The 25,366-nt window shown below is 43.0% G+C and overlaps 1 protein-coding gene across 2 annotated transcripts; it reads right to left on the bottom strand.

Moving 5' to 3' along the window:
* Positions 1 to 4,055: 4,055 nt before the first annotated feature.
* On the bottom strand, positions 4,056 to 19,965 carry LOC311231331 (ankyrin repeat domain-containing protein 49-like). 2 transcript variants are annotated; one of them, XM_084317884.1, is made up of 3 exons: positions 19,879 to 19,965; positions 13,581 to 13,814; positions 4,056 to 5,134 (listed from the first exon to the last, which is right to left on the bottom strand). In XM_084317884.1, the coding sequence occupies exons 2-3, from the start codon at positions 13,800 to 13,802 to the stop codon at positions 4,658 to 4,660; spliced, it is 699 nt and encodes a 232-aa protein (XP_084174010.1). In that variant the 5' UTR covers positions 13,803 to 13,814; positions 19,879 to 19,965; the 3' UTR covers positions 4,056 to 4,657. The 2 variants fall into 2 exon arrangements, with proteins under 2 accessions (XP_084174010.1, XP_084174011.1); XM_084317885.1 differs by having other exon boundaries at positions 13,581 to 13,811; positions 19,879 to 19,901.
* Positions 19,966 to 25,366: the final 5,401 nt, after the last annotated feature.

The following is a 25,366-nucleotide window of genomic DNA, read 5'->3' as shown; positions in this document are numbered from 1 at the left end:
TTAGCCATCAATACATTAGTTTTCATAAAACTATGAGCCAAAAACAGTTGCCAACAAACAGAAATGTGTTAATAATATGTAGTTCATACTTTAATCGCCAAGGACGACTTTAGACGTCATTGCTCGCCATGCTTAATCTGTATGTTACTTATGAACCATTAATGCAGCCTAGGCACACCATCTGTTCGCCATCAAAAACTATCAACAGGACTGCCCTGTCTCTTCATCTGGACCCACAGAAATATTAGTGATCATATTTTGAAAGTTGTGCTCAAAAGAGAGAAAGAAAAAGGCTGGAGTCTCAAAGGTTGTCTCTCTATGTCGGCTGTTCCATGAGAGCAAGGTCTCCCCTACATTTTCAAAAGCCTAGAGAAAGCACATCTTAAATCATCATGAGTTATGCATGTCATGAAATTAATTATATTTATTGCGTCTTTGGAGACCTATTTCAGAACCAACCCAAGACACATGACGCAGACATGGAAAAAAGTGTGCGCACAGAGGTAAACTATTGGAACCGGGATGGTATCCGCTTCTACTTCCTAATGTATAGAAAACAGCCCACTAATTTCATATTTAGGCTATTTATCAGTCTCATGTATGAATAATTCATTAGATGATAGATAGAGAAACAAAATCTTGAACATGGGAAACGTGAGCACTTTTTTAAGATTAGTTTCCGACGCTCATAAGTGTCATGCTTAAACTTTTTCTGCTCTATAAAGTTCATTATGTTTTCAGACCATCACACAAATATTAGATTAGATTAGATTAAACTTTATTGTCAGAGAACAACTAAACCTTATGGGCAGGCTACATTAGTCTACAGTCTGTGTAAAAAGAAAACACCTGATTTAGCAGGGGAGGGAAGACTTGCTGTTTTACGCTCTTAACAAAAAGGGTTATAAATAGCACTAATGGTGGTTATTTGGCTCGTAATCATCTACAGGCTGCATTTTTTTCTTTTTTAAACGCATACAGGTCAATGTATACTATTACTGTTATGTAATACTGTTGTAAATGTTTTTTTTTAGTTTCTGATTGTTCAATGCCCATTGCCCAGCAGTTAAAGCAGACCAGGCTGCAGAAACAAATTAGTGGGGGGGCATACAATTTTCTCAGGGGGGCACAATGGTTTTTCAACACAGGTTCCCTTTTATACGTTTCAGCTGGGACAACGGCGCTGTGGCTTGCTTGGCGCTGCCCACGGTGCTGAACTAAACAGCAGAGAGGCAATTGAAAAATCTAATTTCTCTCTATCTTAAGAACATTCACTTATACAAAAACAGACTGAACGGATATATAACAGACCTGCTGGGGCAGCGGACTGAGATCAGGGGACACAAACAGGCTGGATAAGATGGTCAGGAAGGCCAGTAGCGTGGTTGGGGTGGAGCTGGACTCTAGCGAGGGTGGCGGAGAGGAGGAACCTTGCTAAGCTCCAGGCCATCAGGGAAAACCCCTCCCACCCACTATACACAGACTTGGCTGACAGGAGGAGCATGTTATAAGCTCACACTACCTAAATGCAGCACTGAATGGCACAGGAAGTCCTTCATTCCGACAGCCATCAGACTATACAATGCATCACTGAGCACAGTGACAGAGTGAAATCTTCTTAAAACACTGTCCCTCCACTCATTCCTGAACTTTTTTGTTAAGTCCTTCTCAAATGCCAACTGAATTAAATTGGCCTTGCGTCAATGAAGCATACTAAGGCGATGTTCTATAAAGACGTTCTTGAGGGTAGAAAACGAATTATCACAGAGTGCCGTGCTAGCTTCAGTAGTGTTGTTGTTGACATCAGTGCCCACTAGGGCTGTACCCGACTAAGGATTTGGATAGTTGACTTTGATTGACAAAAAAAATAAAAAATTTACCAGGGTGGGCACAGCTGACTCTGTGGGCGGGCCCGGCCCCCTAATGCCCGCCCATGGCGCCGGGTCTGAGTTAAAGGGTGGGTTCAACTTCAGATAGTTCATAAAACTTAGTTTAGTTAGAAATAAAAAATTAAATAAAGAGAGAGTGTACAGGTGACAAGTACAGTATGAGGAGGTATAAATATTCACAATTAATTATATGCCAATATTAAGTAAATTTTATGCTTTGAAGGCACAACAATTGCATTTCCAATAAATATTAGGTTTAGGGCTGTCCCCGACTAAAGATTTGGATAGTCGGCTATGATTGGCCAAAATTTGCCGTTAGTCGACAAAAAAAATATATATATATATATATATATATATAATACCTATATAATATATATTTTTGTATCATTCCATTTGGGCTGTGGGGGTGCTTAATGTCTGAAGGAGTCGACTGAAGGCTTCTTGTCCTCTGCAAAAGCATGCAATTGGTCCACTGATGGATACATCTTGATATTTGTCTAGTCTAGTGTGTTCATTAGATGGGTGAAATCCTCTTTCAGTGCCTCTGTGCCTATTTTCTTAGGCAGTTAGCCTCTGGTATGCGTGCCATTAGCGTTAGCCACGCTTCTAGGCCTCTTTTCTTTTGGAAAGAATGATACAAATAAAAATATTTTTTGATAAATATATATATATATATATATATATTATTTTTTTTGTATTCGACTAAGAGGTTGGCAGTCGACTATGGCTCCTTTCGACCGATTAGTCGACTAATAGGGGTCAGCCCTAATTAGGTTAGAAAATTGATTTGCCGGATTTAACGTGACTTCCTTTAATCGAATGTGCCTTTGTTAATTTGATTACATCTGCCCATTTTGTATTGTACAAGATTTTTTAAATAAATTAAATAAAATATACTAAAAAGCAAACAAGCAACCAAAAAACGTCCGGTAAAAACCATGCCCACTTCCAGCCACTATCCGAATACAGATACAGATCATTTTGTTGGATGAACAGATACAGTAGATACAGATATCTCCGCACACCCCTATTTGTAATGTGTTTTTACTTTGCAATATCCTACCATTGTTATAAATATAATAATGACACAACAATATAGCCACCATTTACATTTCTCAAAAACCTGGGCGTTTTGGGGAGATACCCTGCTGTCAGCCACAGACAGTTCACATCTAGTCTAAAGGTAGAATCTGTAATGCTGTCAAACAGTGACCTATAGGCAAAAAAGCCCTGCTTGGTATTGCATTGCTTTTGTTTTGATCTGGTGTGTGGGTTGGAGCAGATTGCTTTAATTAACAGTATATTATGTTACTAAACTCTATGGAAGGTTACAAAAGAAAAACCAGGGGTTGCCGTTTGATGGCATTACAGATTCTACCTTTAAGAACAAAAGTGGTGAAGAGGAGACAACGACAGCATTCCAATTAGATTATTTTATTGCCACATCTGCTATCCTAGAACAGCACGACTAGTTGTTTGAAAATAGTGTCCTTCATCAATTTGAGCCAGCTGTGCTTTTGATCAAGCCTGTAGTATCCTAGTTACCAAATGTGTTGCTGCAGGAAGTACACGTGTCCTCCATTGAAAACAACCATGTAGCTCAGTGCAGTTCTATACTTGCGGTGACTAGTGCATCTGGTTTGCAAGCCCCTTGAGGTGTGCTACCCTGACGTATTCCATCACCCAGAGACGCACATGCCAAGTAGCCATTGGGTTTAGTTAAGGTCTCATGCCTGCTGGATTTAAATCCAAATCCCAGCGGCACCTTTTAGTTTGCCCAGGCGAGTTGGCGAATGCAGCTATCAGTCATTAATTTTATGTGGATATTATTGGCAGTTATTGGTAAGTGGGCAAGAGCTAAATCACATACTGTAGTAGATTGTTTTTGTCTGCTCTGCCCTGCAGAAGCTAACCGCAGTAACTAGGCAAACAGTGAAACTGATTAAAATGGCTTTAAAGTTATTTGACTATCCAGTGATTTTGTACTGAATTCTTTATACCCTTTTTCTCTAAAACAGAGCTGAAACTTTGTTATGAGATAAAACAGATATTGAGAAATAAAATCTCACTTATAACAACATTTTGAAAAAAATTATGTGTTACTGCGGTTAGCTTCTGCAGGGCAGTGCTGTTAAAGGTGTGTGTGAGCATCAATATGATTAATGTAATGGACCAGTCTGCATTACCCAGACCAGGCCAGTGCAAGGGGGATTCAGCTAACAAGAGCAGGTATTTACGTTAAACAACATGTCAGGAGTTTCCCCACAGCGACTACTAAAGATCCATCTCATCTCATCATACAGATTCAGACTTGGCAAAATCCATAACCAAAGCCTTAAGGTTGTTTATAGCAAACTATATGCAGCCCAGTGCAGTCGTGGATGGTTTGTTATTTCGGTGTACCTCTCGTAATCACTTCAGCAACAAGGTCATTCTCAATCTTGGAAACAGACACAAATTTTCAAAGAATTATCCAACACACGCCCACTATAGAGTCACTAGGTCTATGGAGGGATGGACCAGAAGAGATGGGAAAAGAAAAAAGGTGCTACATATACTTATGAGAGCCACCTAGAATTAACAAATAATTGATAATAGACATATTGTTCTCATGTTCTCAGTTACGTTTTTAATTTTTTTCAAATACAATTGGAATTGGCGATGGTATTTTTTCTCCCCAATAACCAAAAACCTTTTGTGAAGCGTTCCACCCCTAATGGGCATCAGGTTTGAATAAAAAGAAAAGAGGTGTGTGCGTACATTTCAGTTCAGCAGGAAGGCATAACACCTCCACAGTCCTCCACCATCTCAAACAGGAAGTGATGGGGGCTGCTGCGGCGAGCAACTTCCCCAGCAGTCTCCTCGCTGTTGCTGCGGAGCCCGGCCTGCAGGTGGCGCTGTGAGAGGAGGAGCTCCAGTGTGCGAGCAGAGTCTGTGGGCGGAGAGCTGGTGTGGGAGGCGGCCAGGTGGAGCGCCGTCAGCCCCCCGTTGGTCTGGGCGTTGAGCTCCGCCCCTCGCCGCAGTAGGAGGGCCACCACCGTGACACGGGCCCAGCGGCAGGCGCTGTGGAGGGGCATCCAGCTGTCGACCGTGCGGGGGTTGACGTTAGAACCCGCGGCTAGCAAGGTCGAGGCCACATCAACATGGCCTCCATACGCCGCGCGGTGCAATGGGGTGTAGCCGTCCTCGTCGTGGCAACGCACCAGCGAAGGGTCGGCAGACAGCAACCTCTGGACTGTTGATAGCTGAGACAGAGAGGATCATTGTTAATGAATAATGTTAATGTTTTCCCTTTTAAGAGTAATTTGGCGACATTGGTGGTCTCTTCATCACTCTCATGTATAGACACTTGAATGTGTCTGATTAAGACTTTCAGATATGTTCCCTTAGGACAGGGGTCAGCGACCTTTACTATCAAAAGAGCCCTTTTTCCCCCGTCCCACAAAATAAAATTCCTCTGGAGCCGCAAAAATAATTTACCCTTAAAATGAAGATAACACAGTGTATAACATTTTATATATAGTTATCCCCAAGCATACCCCACATTTAGCATAAAATGCCTGACAATTGCATACCCAAAGTAATTAGCAATTTATTATACTTTATACTTATAGCACACAGTTTGTTGCATTAATGGAATTATAAAGCAATTAAAAGAAGATTTTTGACTTTTTATTGCCGTTTTTACCTGTTATAACAAAGGAAAACCTCAAACTCCTATGAAGAGGAGAAAAAAAGACTGGCTGTGTAGACCTATTTTTAAATGAAACACAGAAGAGGAGACAAAACACTGGTGTCTGTAGACCGACTTTGAAATAAAACACAGAAGAGGAGAAAAAACACTGGCATCTGTAGACCTACTTTGAAATAAAACCCTGAACTATTCAGGTATATTTGAGTCAGTGGCGGCTCGCCACTAGGGGCGCAAGGGCGCCGACCCACCTGCTGGCCAGCTGCTGTTAAATCAGAGAAGAAGACAATAAAACTTTTTCGTTTTTGTGTTTTATAGCCCTATAAATAATATAAACATGTTTAAAATGAATAATATTTACTCATTTTAAGTATGTTTGTATTTCCAATGCACAATATAACGTTATTATCTAAATTAAAAAAACATCGTTTTCATGAGCAGGAAGTGACGTTTTTTTTTTTTTTTTTGTATTTCTCGCCCGGGCTAGAAGCGATAGCGCTCTGAGTGCGCGTCACAGTTTGATCGCTGTCTCCGTCACAGCCAATCAGTGCATATGGCGTTGTGCGTTGAAATATGACTATTATGTTGGAATCCGAGCGCGATTTGAAGCGGTCTAGGCAGCAGCGTGAACTTCCGTGAAGAATTTCCATAGCCGCATTTTCGTGGAGACGCTCTCTGATTGGCCGACGCGATGCCAGTTTTTTTCCATAGCCGCATTTCTCAGGTTGGCTTAGAGAGAGAATGCAACAGCAGTTCAGTCGACTCGTCAACAACAACAGCAACTACACTGAGCTTAGGCACTCTTTCAAAGTTGGTTAAGGTTAGAGTTTGTCTTAGAGCATGGCGATAGAACGCCAGGTAGTTTGCAGGCTGTTCGAGGCGGAAATGGACAAAGACACAGCTCTTCACTCACACAGCTTGTTGGCTAACAACAAGCTATATGGATGGGGACAATGGATGGACATCAACACAGGCTGGATGGACAATGCCATGGAGTGGATATACTTTATCAACAAGCCAACAACAAGGTAGATTAGCGATCTTAACTCTAGTTTAATACATGATACGTTGTCTACTGATGCCGCATAACGTTGTAACGTTACAGCTACTGCTAGCTGTTAGCTCCGTCATCTTAGCTGGCCACTTTTATAATTACTTCATGGAAACGGAGTAACGTTAACGTTTAAACGTTATGTCGAGGTCATACAATACTACAGTCGACATAAGGTTAACGTTACCCCGTTTCCATGAAGTGTTTAAATAGCAGCAATCTTGTTGAAAATGTAACTTTACTAAAATGCTCTCTCTCTCGCTCTCTCTCTCTAATTTCGCCGCATGTGGGACATAACCACTCAGACAATGAATGGTAACTTGTTTAAAATAACGAGCTTTACAAATGTGTTTATTATTGAATGGATCTGACATCATCTGAGAGAGAGAGAGAGAGCGAGAGAGAGAGAGAGAGCGAGAGAGAGAGAGAGAGCTGTGCGTGTTTGTGTTGGGCTTTTTTTTACCAAATGTTTGGTATAGCGCCCCTAGTGGCGAAGTACCCAGCGGCCGCCACTGATTTGAGTCTTTCCCTTATTTGTGGAACATTTATAAAATAAAAAGTAGTCCACTTTGAAGAAAGACTACCATGTGTAGACCTACTTTGAAATAAAACCCTGAACTATGCAGCTCTATTTGAGTCCTTCCCTTGTTTGTGGAAAATCTATCAAATAAAAAGTAATTTTTTTTGTTGTTCGCAAATTTCTTACCACATATCAGGCATACAGGTAAGCCTGCATCGTTAGTCGTGAAAGCAAATTAATCTGTCCACGCTGAATTAAACCCTCTATTTTCCTCAGACTTTCCTTTTTTTGGATTTATCCATGGTTAGCTTACTGGGGGGTCGGAAACTCAAGGGAGGGAGAGGCGCGGGGTGTGACGTACTGTATATTTTAGTTGATGAAATATTTTAGTTGACTAAATATTTTAGTGTGTCACAGTATGATATCGATCTCCAAAATAAGAGATACAAAAAAAAGCTGTTTTATTTTGATAACATGCTCGGGACCAGGGCTGTGCTGTTTTGGGCCACTACGTTCACTAGCCACGACACGGCACTACAACGTTTATTTTGAAATGCCGGTTTAGCTATAGTGAATGTTCTTTTTAAAGTGTGGGCCCCACTTAACACATTGGGTGCCAACGATGAGAAATCTCGTTGTTGGCCGCCATGCGTTGAGTGCCAACAACGAGTTTTCTCGTTATTTTCTCGTTATTTGTTTTATTAGCGATATCCATTCATTTTTCATCCATCCAGCCTCACGTTATCATTTGGACTGGCTCTGATCTAGAAAAGGGCAAATACCGCCCCCTATCGTCTCCTGGATGGTATTGCACCCATTGGATTGGAGTCAATGGAAATGCATGAGAAAAAAAAACTCCGGATTCCACATTTTACTTCTGAGCCATGTAACCTGAGACTATTGCATTCATTGAGGCAACCGAAAGCAGCATGGATTATGTGTTTCGAGGTCTAACGTTGGATCAATAAACGTGATCGATATTTGGAATGGCGATCAGGAATTGGATTAATCTTTTTGCAGAACATAAGGTAAGGACTTTATTTTACCAGTCTTGGGGTAATCAGATGTTTTTTCACATATTTCACAACGTGTCTCATATGTGTGTATGTGTGTATGTGTGTGTGCGTGCGTAACTTTAGCGCCAGGCAGGGCATAGATAATCGATTTTTCAGCCCGCTTCTCTAGCGTGCATATGTACACATATACTATCGATAATCTAGTGTTTATTTGAAGACGATTCATAAATAGGCCGAAAAATTACAACGTGTTTTGTGTATTCCAGTAAATGGTTATTTTCATGGATTTTTCTGGAATCACTAGAAATCTTCAAAACTATACTCGTATTCAAAACGGAAATGTACTGATGAAAAAACGATCAGTTTCGTACATGTTGACTGCAAGCAAGTCATTGATAAGCGACAGGCGTATTAGACACATAGCCATAATTTAAGATATAGTTTGCGTTCACAAATATCCCCGTCCTCTCATTGACTAAAGCGCTGGCACTCAAGTGATAAATAGCGCACCTCCTGCTGGCAATCTTAAGGTTTGTTTATTTAGAGTGTATTGTGTTACCAGCGTTTTCAGGCTGGGAAGTGTGTGCTGCGAGCGTTCGCCAGTACAGTAGCACAGTTGTGCACTAGAATATTATCGTGCCGCCACAGGGCGAAGGTTTATCAATAACGCAACATGGTTATGCGTTGGGCTACTGCTGTGTTGCCTTTAAAGGGAACGTCCACCATTAAGGTAACATTGTGATGTGCTGTTCTATTGCCATGTCAACCTGCAATTGAAACAGTAAAGGGAGAGACTGATAATTGGATCCACGGTGTTGTGTGTATTTACTTTGAATAAGATAATTACTTAGCTCAGTGAAATACTTGTGATCAAGAATGTTGTGATAGATTGACCAGTATATGTAAAGGGGTCCTGCACTAATGTGATTTCTCACCAGCGGAGCAAGAAGGTACTATTTTGGGGGAAGACTGTATTGATCACTACTTTCACCGGGTGTGAGGGGGTACGCCGCTTACTAGACGGGACGCAGTTGTTAAGGGGGTTACAGGTTACCGATGAGTATTTGTCATTACAAAGTCCTGCATGACTACTGTACCTGTTCCTAGGTTAGTAAATCCTAAGGCCCCGTCTACTGCCTTCCTACACCTTACGTCTAGCAACGCGGCCACTACAGTTGGGGGTCCGGTGGGACTTAGCTCCTCCGTGTCACTGCTATCCGGTGTTCGTATAACCTCACCCTCACCAAGCGGAGGTAATCCACCCTGCTACACATGCATGCCTCACAGCTTTGTTTTCATGAGGCTAACTAGCCTATCTTTTAAAACCACATCTTTATTTATTTATGTTGTTATTATTATTACTATTCCAGTGACACATGCCAGAATTTCATGAAGATCTGTTGTTTTCACGTTCACCACGAGACTGCGGTAGTTTTCCGTAACACAAATTATACAATGGCATGCAAATTTCTTGATTCTGATTGGCTGAAACAGTGAAGTTGCCGGTTGTTATTTCGTATAACACACTCCACGTGACCCTAGAACCCGCCCACAACCGAATAACTTTTTTTCCGAATCACTCCGCCGTTCATTGTTTTTATGAATGAAACCAAGATGGCGGACAATAACCTTTATGAATGGATGTATTGATTTCGTCATAACGACTCATTCAAAAAACACAATGTTGGATTATGTAATTGGTTTGTCATGACTCATTGTAAAACAAAATATAAAAATCGCGGGGGGGGGGGTTCTGAGGAGAGTGGCCACTGGCTAAGTGCTCTCTGTGTCGGGTGCCGGTGTTGTGCCGAATTCGGACTCCCTGCCAGAATCCGACTCCCTCTCGGGTGAACGTGCATTTACTCTATCAGCCTACCCAGCATGTAATACGTTCTTTGTTAAAACTCAACTCTTTATTATTGGCGCATAGATTGCAGAAATACGGGAACGTTTTGATTATATTTAAAAGGCTTTGACATTGTAAAACGAAAAAAGTTTCGAAGCTGTAAGCAGAATACAAGTCATAGGAACACCCACGATATAGTGTTCTTCCCCCTTCCTACTGTATAAGAAAGAATTGCATTGCAAGGAGAACAGGAGGTTATTTGTTCAGTTTATGTGTATACAAAACCCTTGCAATAAATGTGTCTTAAATGAATGAAAAGCATACATAGCACCTAATGCTGCTCTGGATACAGGTAGTAGCATATATCGTGTGGGTGTTCCTATGACTTGTATTCTGCTTACAGCTTTGAAACTCCACTTATTTCGTTTTACAATGTCAAAGCCTTTTAAATATAATAAAAACGTCCCCGTATTTCTGTCCACTTTATCGTTTTATGACAGACATATGATAGAGTGTATGCGCCAATAATAACGAGTTGAGTTCTAACAAAGAACATATTACATGCTGGGTAGGCTGATAAGAGTAAATGCGCGTCCACGCGAGGGGGAGACGGATTCTGGCAGGGAGTCCGAATTCGGCACAACACCGGTTGTTATTTCGTATAACACACTCCACGTGACCCCAGAACCTCAATGTAAATAAACCATAATCACCCCACAAAAGGTTCTGAGAATTCTGTTCCAGCTAAGAGGCAAAATAACGACAGATTTTCACAAACTGCACTATAACCGGGAATGTTACCATCAATGTAAATAAACCATAATCACCCTACAAAAACAGTACTGTATTTGTAAATCTGGTATATCATAAATGTATAGATGTAGCAGTACTGTCTATCTGTATGTCATGTATGACATATGTTAATACAATTTGCAATCAATCAATCAAGCATGACTTCCATTGGATCTACGTTTTCTGTTTTGGGATCTACTATTTCTGTTTTTGAATAAATCTCCATTATGCTTCAATTACTGTGTGTTTATAATAATAATAATAATAATAATAATAATAATAATAATAATAATAATAATAATAATAATAATAATAATAATAATAATAATAATAATAATAATAATAATAATAATAATAATAATAATAATAAGGTTGGGTGAATTGGGTCATTGTATAAAAGACATTACATCACTTGAAGTCATGTGTTATAGGAATTAGATCACGCCTAGGGGGGTCTAACGACCCTCCAGTGCGCGTCGGGCCTAACAACCACCCCTAGGCATGATCTAATTCCTATAACACACTCCGTCGCGTGCTGTAATGCTTAAATATAGCAGCAACAACAAAACGACTTGCTACAAAACAAACGCATTCAGAGAAAATTATGAAATGTGCTATGATTTTATGTTGAGTAAAATTATAATTTACTGAAATGTGACTTTTAAAGATAAAATGTATTAAATTAATCACTATCTCTGCCAAAAGTGGTTGCCATGGTAACTCTGTGGCAGGTGGTGCATGTGTAGGGGCTGGTTTAAGCGGGGGAAGGGTATTTTTCTATCGCCAAACTTCTCAACCAAATGTATCATTCTGTGTTGTCAATAATTTGCCAGTGATTTTAAATATGAAAGAAAATATGTATGACAGATTCTTAAGATAGGGATGACTCTCCATTCAAAGAGATAGGGGTCAGGTCTCGTTAGCCTTGTATCAAGATGGCGGCAGAGTCACCTCTTATAAATACCTGGGTATCTGGTTAGATAATAGTAATACACTTTCTTTTTCTCAACATGTGTTACATCTTCAATCAAAAATAAAAGCAAGACTTGGTTTCTTGTACAGGAATCGCTCCTGCTTTACTCACTCTGCTAAACGCTCTCTAGTCCAAATGTCCATTCTCCCATTGTTTGACTATGGCGATGTCATTTACATGCACGCCTTAATGGTTTGTATCACTCACACAATTAGGTTTGCTACAAATGCCCCCCTTTTCAACACGTGACTTGTACACATCTGTAAATTGGCCATCATTACACATTTTTTATTGGTCTTTTCCCCCCTCCATTTTCCTCCGATTTTCTCCCATCCCAATGTTAGTCGTATGCCAATTCCCAGTCCCTTCCTGGTCGCTGCGCACTTACCCCCCACAGTCAGATCATCTGGGAGAGTGGAGGCTACCACGTGCTTCCTCCGACACACGTCCAGCCAATCACCGCTTCTTTTCACCTCTCTCTCTCTCTCTCTCTCTGGCAGCGCGGATTCTCATCGAGAGGGCGTAGCGTGTGGGAGGATCACACTATCCCCCTCAAGTCCTATCCGCGCTTAGCAGGCGCCCCGACCGAACTGTAGGAGTCGCTGTTTACAACGACCCGGACCCACCCCGCCAGCTTCTCCCACCCTCTAATACAGCCAATTGTATTAGTGCAGACGGCCAGCCAAGCTGGTGACAACCCCGGACATCATTACACTCTTGACGAGAAATTCACTAAACCTTCCTTGGTCTGATCCCTCCTTATTTGATACACTTGTTAAAATTGTCATCTACTCCCTATAACACCAGAGCTGCTCACCATATCTCGCTAGATGTTCCCTGTGTTAACACTTCCTTCGGTCAATCCTCCTTCCAATTTGCTGCTCCCAGCGACTCAATCGCAGGGTTCTTTACACACATCTGCAACTGTCACACAGCCTTTTAACTGTCATTTGACTGTTCTGCTTCATGTATGCCCCCTTTGTAATTGTATTTGGTTGTTGGTTGATGTGTTTTAATTATTTCCATTACCTCTGCTCTGATGCATGTACAGTACCATCGGTCTCTTTAAAAAAAAGTCTTCTTTCCCTGTTACTCCTCGAGGGGACCTTTTTTCCTCTCACCAGGCTGTCACTGAAAATAATAAAAAAAAATTCTTAATTGACCTGCCTGGGAATAAACTGTTAAATAAATAAATAAAAAAGAGTGAACTGACTTTGGTTACAAGCCCGGCCTGAGGCTGAATATTTTCACACACACCAGTTATTCCTTCACTAATTTGAAACAGAACAGGGGGAATAAACTTCTCTCCCTGTAAAATGAAGTCTTTTGGCACAACCGTTGGTCTAGTTTAAGTGTTTAATCGTTTCCATCTAGGGAATACAAATGTATTTCAGTCGAGAGTAACTCACGCTAGCTACTCTCATTGAAATTTAAAATCCCCAGGCAAAGAGTACAGCTGCAACACATCAGTCAAGTCTGGGAAATGGCAAGTGGACAAGATAAAGAGAGAATATCCTGCATACTAGGGATTCATATTTTCTCTTGAAAATAAGACATCAGTACGCAAATCAGTACTAAAAAATCAGTACGCCTCTCCTGACAGCAGATGTGTGGGTAGTGGGTTGGGGCTGAAAAGGTTTGTGAACCACAGGGCAACATGAAAACAGTGTTTTTATTCAAACCAAACATTTTCCTCCTAAAGGTCACCAGAATTGTCCATCTGATGATTGCTCTACAACATTTTCTCTCTGAACACCCCCCGCCCAAACAATAGTCCTGACGTGTCCTGGTTCAACACTTACACGATTGTTCTCTGCTGCCCAAAGCATCAACTCCTCTGGTCTCTCTTTCAGATTCTCCTCCTTTTGAAGATACCATTCCTCACTGTGCTCCTCCTCCTCCTCCTCCTCCTCTTCCTCCTCGTCTAACTCGTCCCCAGTCCACAGGCTGCTCGTCCCACGAGGGATCAGGCGTCCATGTGTTTCCAGCAGCTCCAGCTGGTTAAAATCTTCTGAGAAATTCATAGATCTCTACTTCTGAGAGAGAGAGAGAATAGATAAACCATTAATGAGGAGTGCGATGGAACACGTACAGTATTCACGCCAAACCATTCAGTACAGGACATGTGGTTCAATATGCCTTGCAATTAGGGTTGGGTACCTTTCAGATTTGAACCGATACCGATACCTGTGAATCGATACCGGTACCCAACGGTACCTTTTTTGGGTACTTTAGTCTCGAAGATTTTTATCTACCTACCTCAGTTGTAAAGAAAAGAAATTCCAAACTTAATTTATTATCATTATTATTTATTTAGAACAATTTGTCAATATATACTGTAGGGCTGACCCCATATTAGTCGATTAGTCGACTAATCGGTGGAAAGGAGCCGTAGTCGACTGCCAACCTCTTAGTCTAATACAAAAAAGAAATACAACATTTTAACACTTTGGTTGCCTAAGGTTAAATTCATGATATACCATAGATTGCCAGCGCTATTTGTCTATGGAGAAAGTCCCCTTCTTTGCAGGGCTATAACTTTTTAAATTCTATTGCTACATTGCCATTATTAGGGCCCATTCAAAGTCCTATATGTATTGTTCATTGTGTAGCAACGTTAAACTTTTTCATTCACATATTCATAGTAAAGTATGGTCTAATGTATAAGTATGTTTTCATCTCTTTCTGCAGCTTTCTCCAGAACGTGATATATAGCCCCAAATGCATTATATTGATGATGAAATACAGTTTGATGGCAATCAGCGCGATATAAAAAATTCCAACTAGACGTACTTCTAGAAGTTACTACACGTCATCTGATGTTGACCGGATGGGCGAGGGGGCGTTTATAATTCCGTGGGCAGCGTTATACCAATCATCTAATGTGGGTCAAATGTTGATAATAGCAGTTAGTATCAAAGACGGTAACGTTACACGCTGAAACTCACCCCAGTCTCCGCGCGCCGTTGGGCGATCATCGTCGAGTAGAAATTTTATCATTATGGGATATATTTTTACCCGGTCCATCTCCAGCTTGTATAATGGTATATACGTCCAAATCATGTTGTTTATCGAGTTATTGCCAATCGATCACCGTGTAGCGTGACGAGCCAGAGTCCCATGAACTATAGCGAGCGCCCGGAAGTACTACGGTCGTCATGACAACCTCTATTCAACATCCTGTTTGGCGATTGCGCCGATCGGCCACCAGATGGCGCTCCTGAACCGCCAGAGAGCTCAGTGGGTCCTGCTGGTGGATCTCAGGCCAGCGGAGGGGACATATTAATCCGATCGCAGATTTTTGAAATATTGATATAAGGACGCTGTACAGCGTCCCCCGGCAACTTGAGCATGGCCAGCAATGACGTGAAAAGACGTTTCATGGCAGTCAAAGTGTTAATACAAAATATATATATATTTTTTTTGTATCATTCTTTCCAAAAGAAAAGAGGCCTAGAAGCGTGGCTAACGCTAATGGCACGCATACCAGAGGCTAACTGCCTACGAAAACAAGCACAGAGGCACTGAAAGAGGATTTCACCCATCTAATGAACACACTAGACTAGACAAATATCAAGATGTATCCATCAGTGGACCAATTGCATGCTTTTGCAAAGGACAAGAAGCCTTCAGTCGACTCCTTCAGACATTAAGCACCCCCACAGCCCAAATGGAATAATAAAAAATTAAAAAAAATTAAAAATATTATACTTTTTTTTTGTCGACTAATAGTCGTTTAACGGCAATTTTTGGCCAATCATAGTCGACTATCCAAATCCTTAGTCGGGGACAGCCCTAATATATAATATTGCAGCGAGCGGGCGGCTAAGTGGCGCAGTGGGCAAGGCGCTAGCCACTAACGCAGGAGATGCTGGGTTCGAGCCCAGCTCTCTGCGTTGCTTCCGGCTTGGCTGGTCGTTCATACTAATACAATTGGCAGTATTAGGGGGTGGGAAAGCCGGTGGGTGGGGATCGGACGTTGTGGACAGCTACTCCTACAGGTCGGTTGGTGCGCCTGTACAGCAGAATCAGGAAGTATCGGGGGCAGCGTGATCCTCCCACTCCTCGCCACTGAGAGATCGCGCTGTACAGGTGAAAAGATGCGACGGCTGCCTCCTTGTGTACCGGAGCGGACACGTGATGCAAGGCTTCGTCCACATTGCAGCCGACCAGTGGGAGGCATGGTCTAGCAACGTTCAAGACAGGGGAGGGGAGAATTGGATAATAAGAAATTGGGATGGTTGAAAAATAGAAAAATGGGGAGAAAAAAGTAGATACAAAAATATATATATTGCAGCGAGCGTTGTCTGCATCTAGCTTTGTAAAGTGTAACAACAGTTGCGACCATTTTCGGCTTGCCATTGCCCCGACTGCTTTGTTGTTGAATCAAGTCAACGTTGACGTGAACGTGCGGCACACTTCATTTATCACTACTGATAATGCTTCAATGAACAAGGCATTTCAGCAGATCTTATCCACATAATGGAGCACGGTCCAGACTGAAAAAGACTTCTTTCTGCAAGTCACCAAAGACGTACGAACAGCTGAGGAAGAAACTAGAATAAAACTGCCGGAAACTAGTGCTGCACAATTAATCTAATCTATCTAGTGCTGCACGATTAATCTAATTTAGTGCTGCCCGATTAATCAAATTTAGTGCTGCCCGATTAATCTAATCTAGTGCTGCACAATTAATCTAATCTAGTGATGCACGATTAATCTAATTTAGTGCTGCACGATTAATCTAATCTAGTGATGCACGATTATTTATATAATTTAGTGCTGCATGATTAACCTAATCTAGTGCTGCACGATTAATGAATGAATGAATGAATGAAGTTTTTTATTTTACGGTCTTATTTACAGACAAATCAAAAACACCCGTGTGGACTTGCAAAAAAATGTTAAAAACATTTTTAAATCACAAATGTACATAATAAGGCAAGCTCACACACAAAATCAACGACCGAAAAAAAGGAATAGGCTAAAGCACATGCTTATTTTTGCCTATCCTTTACAAATTCTTAAAAACTAAATATATTTTAATATAAGAAAAATATGCTGCAGGATATAATATATATATATATTTTTTTTTATCTAATTTAGTGCTGCACGATTAATCTGATTTAGTGCTGCACGATTAATCTAATTTAGTGTTGCACAAAAGTGCACAATTAATCTAATCTAGTGCTGCACGATTAACCTAATCGCAACTGCATTCGCGATGTCAGCCTGTGCAATTATATAACCACAAAACAGGCTGCTACTTAATTAAATAAATGCGTATGTGTGTGTGCGTTGAATGCTTGTGAGTGAAAGCCTGCAACTTCTCGCATTACATGTCCAAATCCGAACCGTATATATGCTTATACGCATTATATTTGCACACATAATGTTGTGGCCAATACTCAAAATGTTAAGAAAAGTTAGACGTACGTAGTACGTACCTACTGGTCACAGAAGTCTTCAATAATATTTGAGTGGTAATCTATTTTGTGAATACATTCGTTGAAACATGTTTGTTGGCAGACAGCTCCTTGATAACAAAGCAACTAGACTCATGACACCATTTATTTATTATATTGCAATCGCAATATTGTCCACAATAATCCCAGTCGCACTCTTTCACCAAATCGCGCAGCCCTACCGGAAACACGGACCGATGCGTGATGACAAGCCCCTGCACGCTGGGACTCCATTTATGAAATGGTTGAGATAATTAAAACAGTCTGTTCAGTTCTAGCAGATGATAGAAAGAATTGGCAACTCATGCCAAAATATTCAGACATTACAATTCTCTAGGGTGTAAAAGAGGTCCGCTCTTTCACTGATGGAACCATTTTTCACCATAGTGGTGAAAAACACGTCATTCTCTCCTTGTCCGGCTGCTAACTTGGAAAATAATATCTATTTTGACAGTTGAGGAGTGACAGCAAACTAAAAAAATCTACTTAAAGAAAGTATTGGAGAATATCTCAGATAAAGGCATGAGGACTGGCATCTGCTAACACAGCTGGTTTCTCCAATCAAGGTTAGAATGATACGATGTTGCCCCGTGCTGTTGCCCTGTTGTACTACACCATTAAGACGAATGGAAAACACAACAAATGCAGATGCTTCCATACAGGTGTACTGCATGATACAAATAAGCTATTAACATCCTATCATGCTCTATGGCATGTATATAACAATGCTGAGCAGGCCAGGGTGACCTGGAGTTTGAATCAAGATGGCAAGAGGAAAAGATCTAACTTTGACTTTGAACCTTCAGAGGTTTGTCCTGAGTGGGAGGTTTGAAGGGTCAAAGTGGGTATCAAACAGGAGGGAAGCCTGTCAGGTTTTAAACTGTGGATACCAAACAGAGAAGGTAAAGACGACTTTGAACTGTTGAACAGTAATCCAGAACTATTTTATTATTATTATTATGCACTGTATTAAAAAAAAAATTTAAAAAAGGGATTTTATATGTCTGCACTTTATGTGCTCATTTCATGTATATTCTACTACTTATTACACTGCACTATTTTACTCTGTTTATTATATCTTACTCTTTCTAATATTGTCTATTTTCTTTTAACTGAATCAAACCATAAACAATGTGGCCTGTTGGGGATCCTAATGTGAAAAACTGTGAGTGTCTATGTCTGCACTGTATGTGCTCATTTTGTGCCTGTCTTTTTTCTGTTGTGAAGCACTTTGAGCTGCAGTTTCTGTATGAAAGTTGTATTATTCTGATTATTATTTATTAAAAAGACCGCAGATAACCATTTCATGAAATTTATATATCAGGAATGTTGTTATATGTACAGTATCATAATAGTTGAGATAGATGATGATGGCATCCAATGTAATCAAAAAAGTCAACCAATGAACTAGATTCTCGTACCGGATCTCCTCTCTGGTAAACAAGAATACCCTGAAGACTAGCAGGAGCACTCATTCAAGGGTACTACGACTATGCTTGCACCTCATGGTACCAAAGCACCTCAAAGGCGCTAAAAACTAAATTACAAACATCACAAAACAAACTGGTCAGACTACTGCTTGACCTTACTACTAGAACCCACCTCACCCCTGCCCACTTTGACAACCTAGGATGGCTTAGAGTAGACGACAGAGTACAGCAACTTGCAATGGGCCTGGTCTACAAGATACACTACACCACACAGGTACCCATGTACATGTCAAAATACTTCCCAAAGGTCAGTGGATACCACAAACACAACATCAGAGGGAACTCCACAAATCATGTTAAACCCAGATTCGGCTCAAACAAGGACTAAACACGTTTAGCAATTATGCCACATCAATGTGGACCGCCCTACCCACAGCTGTAAAGGAATGTGAATCACTACCCAATACCCACCTTCAAAACCTCTCTAAAAGAGCACCTACGGGAGACTGCAATCCAAAACTGGCCCCTGTAAATGTCCAAACCCAACCCCCTCCAATGTACAGTCCCCCCCCCCCCCCCCCCCCCCCCCCACACTTCCAAACCTCCTCCAATGTACATTTTCTTCCCCCTCAAATGTATACTCTTTCTTAGACTCTTTGTATCACAAACAGTACTGTATTTGTAGATCTGGTATGTCATAAATGTCTAGATGTACTGCCTATCTGTATGTATGTCATTGTTATGATGAATTGAAAATGGGGGACCCTGATGTAAACAAGACGAAAGTCTTTCTCTGGTCTGCATCCCCTTAACAATTGTGTGTATTGAGCTGTACTGTATTTGTATCCATTCTGCAATCTGTTAAACCAATCAATCAATGCCTTGAGATAGTAGGCTACATTTGAGCATCACACCGACACTAGGAATCTGATACTAGGACCTGATTAGATTTCGGTCAGGAAATATTTCCCATCGATGGTCAACGTTTGAAAAGTAGCCCAGCTAGAGCAATGACATTTAATTATTCTCAAATGACATGATGAGGCGACGTTAAATTGACTAACACACAGGTCTACTCTGCACTGCACAGCACAACACTGCCCAGCAACTGCAGCATTGCGTTATCCAAATTACAACATTTCCGCTGGCTACATCGTATATAAACAATATAATTGATATCGCTATAGTGTATAAGAGGCACTAACATAGCTACCCCGCTGGATTTCGATTTCGACTTCAAAACAAACCGATCCGGTCAGCTACTTCTTCTTCTTCTTTTGCATTCCGGCAGACTTAGACGCCCGTTAGCGTATTGCTGCCTCGCCCTGTTTGGACTCAAGTACTGCACAACCTGAGGCGTAGCAAGCCAGTAGTAGAGAAGATTAATTTGATCATTGCTTTCACCACTTTATGTTCCACAGGTCCCACTGGCCCGGACTGGCCATCGGGAGCACCGGGAGTTTTCCCGGTGGCCTGGCCTGTGCAGATAATAAATACAAATTATAATAATAATAATAAAAAAATATATATATAATTTTTTTTGTCCGCAGTCAGGCCCCTGAACGAATGTTATTGTTGAGATCAGAGACTCTGTATAGGATTGTTAGTAACTGTCTAACTGTACGACTGTTTACACCAGTAACTGTTTACCTGCATAGACAATTGTCTCCACCAGTGATTGCCTAGTTGCATATATATCTGTCCCCACTAGAGGGCGCTGTTCAAGTTATGACCGATATAATAAACACTCTTGACGACCTGCTTTAACTCCATAGGTTGTGGTGTTTATTATCCTTCTCGTAGACACTTCCACACAGCGTTGTTTCGGTAGCATACATGGAATTAGCGCATGAGCGCCTAATATGGTCTGGTCTTAGAGACACACACACAATTGTACTTCCAGTACATTCATTCACATGACATCTCCCCTTCTTTGAGTCAGAGACAGTGTATACTGTTGAATACAAAATTAGTGCAGTGTCCTCTCAAACGAGCAAATAATCTGAGCTCTTAGAAGTGCAAGGTAATACTGTAACCACAATATCAATCAGTTCATTCTTTTTAAATAGAAACGTGCCATTAATCAAAGTGCTATAATAATAAATAGAAAAGTGCCATTAACCAAAGTGTCATCATAACAATACTTCCTTTCCCCTTTTCCCCCTTTTCTTTTAACAGAGAAAGTCACAATAGAACATAAACCAACATTGTGTGTTACTTTTATTTTTTTACTGAGGGTATGGGGTAGACAACCCAGTCACCTCTGTAGCTGCCGGAGGTTATTCTGCTCCATTGAGGCAAGCCACATGTCTAATAACACACAAAGTCTTTAAATCTCTCAGGTGGACGGATGACTCTGCCCCTGGAAGTCACCCGAGCTGGTTCTGGAAGACGATTCTCAGGCCCTGCCGGCGCCGGGACAGTCTCACGAACAGGGGAAACAGGCTCCCTAGCAGGTGACACGGCCCCTCCAAGAGCCGAAACCCCGATGATGATCTCGTCGTCTACGTCGTCGTCGTCGATCACCATGGCTTTCCTCCGCTCCAGATAGGACGGGGTGCAGAGCGGCGTGACGTCAGTCGGAGGTGTAAGCTGGGGTGGCGATGGTTGCTCGCTCGCCTGCATGTCCTCTGCCTCTCCAGGAAGGAATGTAGGTCGCAGGTGGCGCCTGTTCCTCCGCAAGGTCCCGTGGTCTGTCTGGATCAGATAGGACCTCGGAGCTGAGTGTGGCTGCTGAACTGTTGCTGCTGTCGTCCAGCCGGACTCACCGTCGAGTTTCACTGCCACGCTCTGCCCTGGCCTGAGAGGTGGAAGTGCTCTGGCACCATAGCGTCGGTTGTAAGCATGCCTGTAGCTCCTTTTCGCCCTGGCGTCAGCTTCACGCACCTTAGCGAAGTCGGGCCACACAGGCAACAGCACTTTATCGACTGTAGGCACCGTCGTCTTGATCTGGCGGCCCATCATCAGCTGTGCAGGACTGGCACCCGTGGCTTGTATTGGTGTAGCTCTGTAACTCATGAGAGCCAAAAACGGGTCATCCTGCCGTAGGATCCTCTTCGCAGTCTGCACTGCTCTCTCAGCCCCACCGTTGGCCTGAGGATAGTGAGGACTAGAGGTGATGAGCTTAAAGTCATATGTTACAGTGAAACTCTCAAACATCTTGCTCGTGAACTGTTTAGCATTATCAGTGTGAAGCTCATCTGGACAACCCCACCTGGCGAAGATATTTTTCAGACGAGCAATTGTGGTCTCACTCTTCATGTTTGGTAGATGAGCTATTTCTATGTAGCGAGAATAATAGTCAACAACTACCAAGTAGTTTTCTTTCTCGTACTCACAGATGTCCGCCCCGATCGCCTGCCAGGGCCTCCGTGGTAGCGGCGTTGTAATCAGAGGCTCCTTCCTCTGTGTAGGTCTGACCTGCATGCACTCGGGACATTTTGTCACCAGTTCCTGGACCTCTCTCTCCAGCCCGGGCCACCACACACTCATGCGTGCCCGTTCCCTGCACTTGGTGATGCCCTGGTGCCCGTCATGCAACCGGTTGAGTATCTCTTTCCTCATACTGTGAGGAATAACGATGCGGTCTCCGTACAGCACAAGACCCTTTGATAATGACAGGCTGTTACAGCAGTGGTGATATGCTTTGCCTTGTGCTGGTACACTGCTCACGTGCTTCGGCCATCCATCTGTGATCAGTCTGCTCACCACCAGAAGGTCGTAGTCTACGCTCGTCTCCTGCTTGATCCGGTCCAGTTTGGATGGCGACACTGGCCACGCTGCATGAGCTGCGTCCTCGAACGCTGAAACATCAGAGGTTAGTTCTGACACTTCACTCAGAATTACAGACAATGGCTGCCTGGAAAGTGTGTCAGCTACTGTCAGTGTTTTCCCAGGCACGTACTCTGCAATGGGGTTGTACTTCATCAGACGCATCAGCAATCGTTGGCACCGCAGGGGAACTCTATCGAGGTCCTTGTTGTTGATCAAAGGGACCAGCGGTTTATGGTCTGTATGGACTATGAAGCTGTCTAGGCCATAGAGGTAAGTGGAAAATCGTTCACAGGCCCAAACAGCAGCTAAACACTCCTTCTCTATTTGCGCGTAGCGCTTCTCAGCATCAGTTAGTGTCCTTGAACAGAATGCAACGGGTTTCAGTCCATCTGAGTGTCTCTGTAGCAGTACACTGCCCAGCCCGTAGCTGCTTGCATCTGAACTCACTATGGTAGGTTTGTTTACATCATAGAATGCCAGTGTAGGTGCGGTGGAGAGGAGTTGCTTTACCTTGTGGAATGCGTTGTCTTGTGCTGCGTCCCACATCCACACAGCCTCGCACTTCAGCAGGTCGTTGAGTGGCTTTATCACTTCCGATAAGTTAGGCAAGAAGCGCCCGAGATAATGGACCATGCCTAGGAACCTTCTTAAGCCTGGCACGTCACTTGGTGGCTGTAGCTCTGTGATGGCGCTTACTTTTGAGGGGTCAGGCTGGATGCCCTCACTGTCAATTCAATGCCCCAAGTAGCTCAGCTGCCTTTGGCGCAGAACGCACTTCTTGTCGTTGAGCTTTAGACCTGCACTCTCCAGGATACGCAGAACATTCTGGAGTCTCCCCTCGTGCTCCTTATCATCTGTACCATGGACAAGGATGTCGTCCATGTACACCTCCACTCCCTCTTGGCCTCTGAACAGCCGAGACATTTCTCTCTGAAAGATCTCCGGTGCACTGGAGATCCCGAAAGGAAGCCGCTTAAAAAAAAATCTACCCACTGGGGTGATGAATGTGGTCAGTTTAGCGGTTTCTCTCTCTAGTGGAATTTGCCAGAAACCACTTTCCGCGTCGAGTAGGGAGAACACTCGAGACTCCGCCAGCTTTGGTAATATGTCATCTATGGTGGGCAGAACATATCTCTCCCTCTTCACAGCCACGTTCAGTCGTTTTAGATCAACACAGATCCTCACCTCATCAGTTTTCTTGGGGACTGGAACCATGGGAGCACACCACTCTGTTGGCTCACTGATCTCCTCTATGACGCCGCACTTGAGCATCCTCTCCAGCTCCTTCTTGACTTTGGGAAGCAGAGGAGCAGACACTCTCCTCGCTGTGTTAATGCTGTATGGGACAGCATCGTCCCGCAGGCATATTCTCACAGGTTTTATTTTCAAGAGGCCCAGATCCGCCCCGAATGTGCCCTGTACCTCCTCCACTCTCTTCACCAGTCCCATTGCCACCGCAACATCACGGCCTAACAGGTTGCTGCCATTTGCTGTCTTAATCACATGGATGTTGAACTTATATTGCCGGCCCTTGTACTTAGATGTGGTAGTGAACAGTCCTAGACATTCAAGTCTACCTCCGGGGCTGTCGAAAGCTGTGAAGTCACTGGATAACTGGGGCAGGTGTTTGAGCTGATGGTAGGTGTCATCTAAAATCACACTGGCGTCTGCACCAGTGTCAATTTTGAAAGTGAGAGGAGTGTCACAGACGTTCAGTTCAACAGTCCATGGCCTATTGGAATCTGTCACGTAGAGGTATTTTGTTTTTATCTCACCAAGGAAGTGTCCTTCACTGTAACTGTCATCCTGCTGCTCCATTGTTGTCAGCTCATTCACTCTTGCAGAGCGACACACGGCGGCAAAATGTCCAATCTTCTGGCAGTGTCTGCACTTTGCCTGCCTGGCTGGACACTGCACATTGTTCGGGTGGTCCCTTCCACACCTAAAACACTTCGTTCCTGTAGCACCACCTGCTGCTTGGAAGCCGCCACTGCCCCGCGCTCTTCCCCGCCCTCTGTTTTGTTGGAAAGGCGCAGCGCGCGCATTGTGTCTGACCTCACTCAGGAATGTAGTATCTCCGCAGTTACAACAGCTGTGTGTGACCTCACTGAGGAATGCTGCATCTGCCGAGCCCGCTCTAGACTGTTGGCTAATTTGCCCCTTTATCTGCTCAGACTGTCTCACCATCTCGATGGCTTTCTCCAGCGTCAGATCTGCCATTAATTGTAGCTTTTCTGACATCTCTTTATCCAGGATTCCTATCACCAGTTTATCCCGAATATTTTCTATCTTCACCGGACCAAACTGACAGGTCTCGGCCAGCTCGTAGAGCGTCCGGATGTATTCCTCCGCAGACTCGCCCCTCTTTTGCGAGCGGAGGTAAAAACGAGCACGTTCGTGGATAATGTTTACTTTCGGAGTGAAATAACGATTCAACTTGTCCAACACAATCACATAGTTGTCCTTGTCATCAACGTCCTCCCGTACCTCGAAATGCAACGTGTTGAAAACTTGCTCAGCCTCCTTGCCGAGCGCATATAGCAACGTGCTAACCTGCACAGGTCCATCCTCCCTGTGTAGTTTTGTGGCTAGCCGGTAGCGCTGGAACCGTTGCCTCCACTCCGGCCACAGTTCTGGGCAGGCATGCGTTGTTCATGGCACGGGGTACCACTCAGTGGTACCTCACTGAGTATTAAAGATTTGAGCAGAAGCGTGTGCATGCACATGCACGCGCTCGCGAGAACGCGCTGCGCTCGGCTCGGCTCGTGTTTACCTGCCGAGTCCCGGGCCCCGGCGCTACCTCGCATTATCATAACAATAGCCGCTATAGGCTGGTGTCTTCAACACGTCTGGACTCTTTGTGATGTAAATATGAATCCACCGCCTGCTGCTCCAGCTCCACTGCTGTTAGACTCAGTT

This window comes from Notolepis coatsorum (assembly GCF_963971535.1).
Source record: "Notolepis coatsorum genome assembly, chromosome: 7".
Classification (NCBI taxonomy): domain Eukaryota; kingdom Metazoa; phylum Chordata; class Actinopteri; order Aulopiformes; family Paralepididae; genus Notolepis; species Notolepis coatsorum.
The sequence above is the reverse complement of the archived record's forward strand: the minus strand, read 5'-3'. Positions and strand labels throughout refer to the sequence as shown.

Bases quoted from the DNA above. Each gene is read 5' to 3' on its own strand.
- LOC311231331 (XM_084317884.1), bottom strand. From the start codon at position 13,802: ATGAATTTCTCAGAAGATTTTAACCAGCTGGAGCTGCTGGAAACACAT. The intron at 5,135-13,580 runs GTAAGTGTTGAA...TCTCTGTCTCAG, and splicing joins GGGCAGCAGAGAACAATCGT to CTATCAACAGTCCAGAGGTT.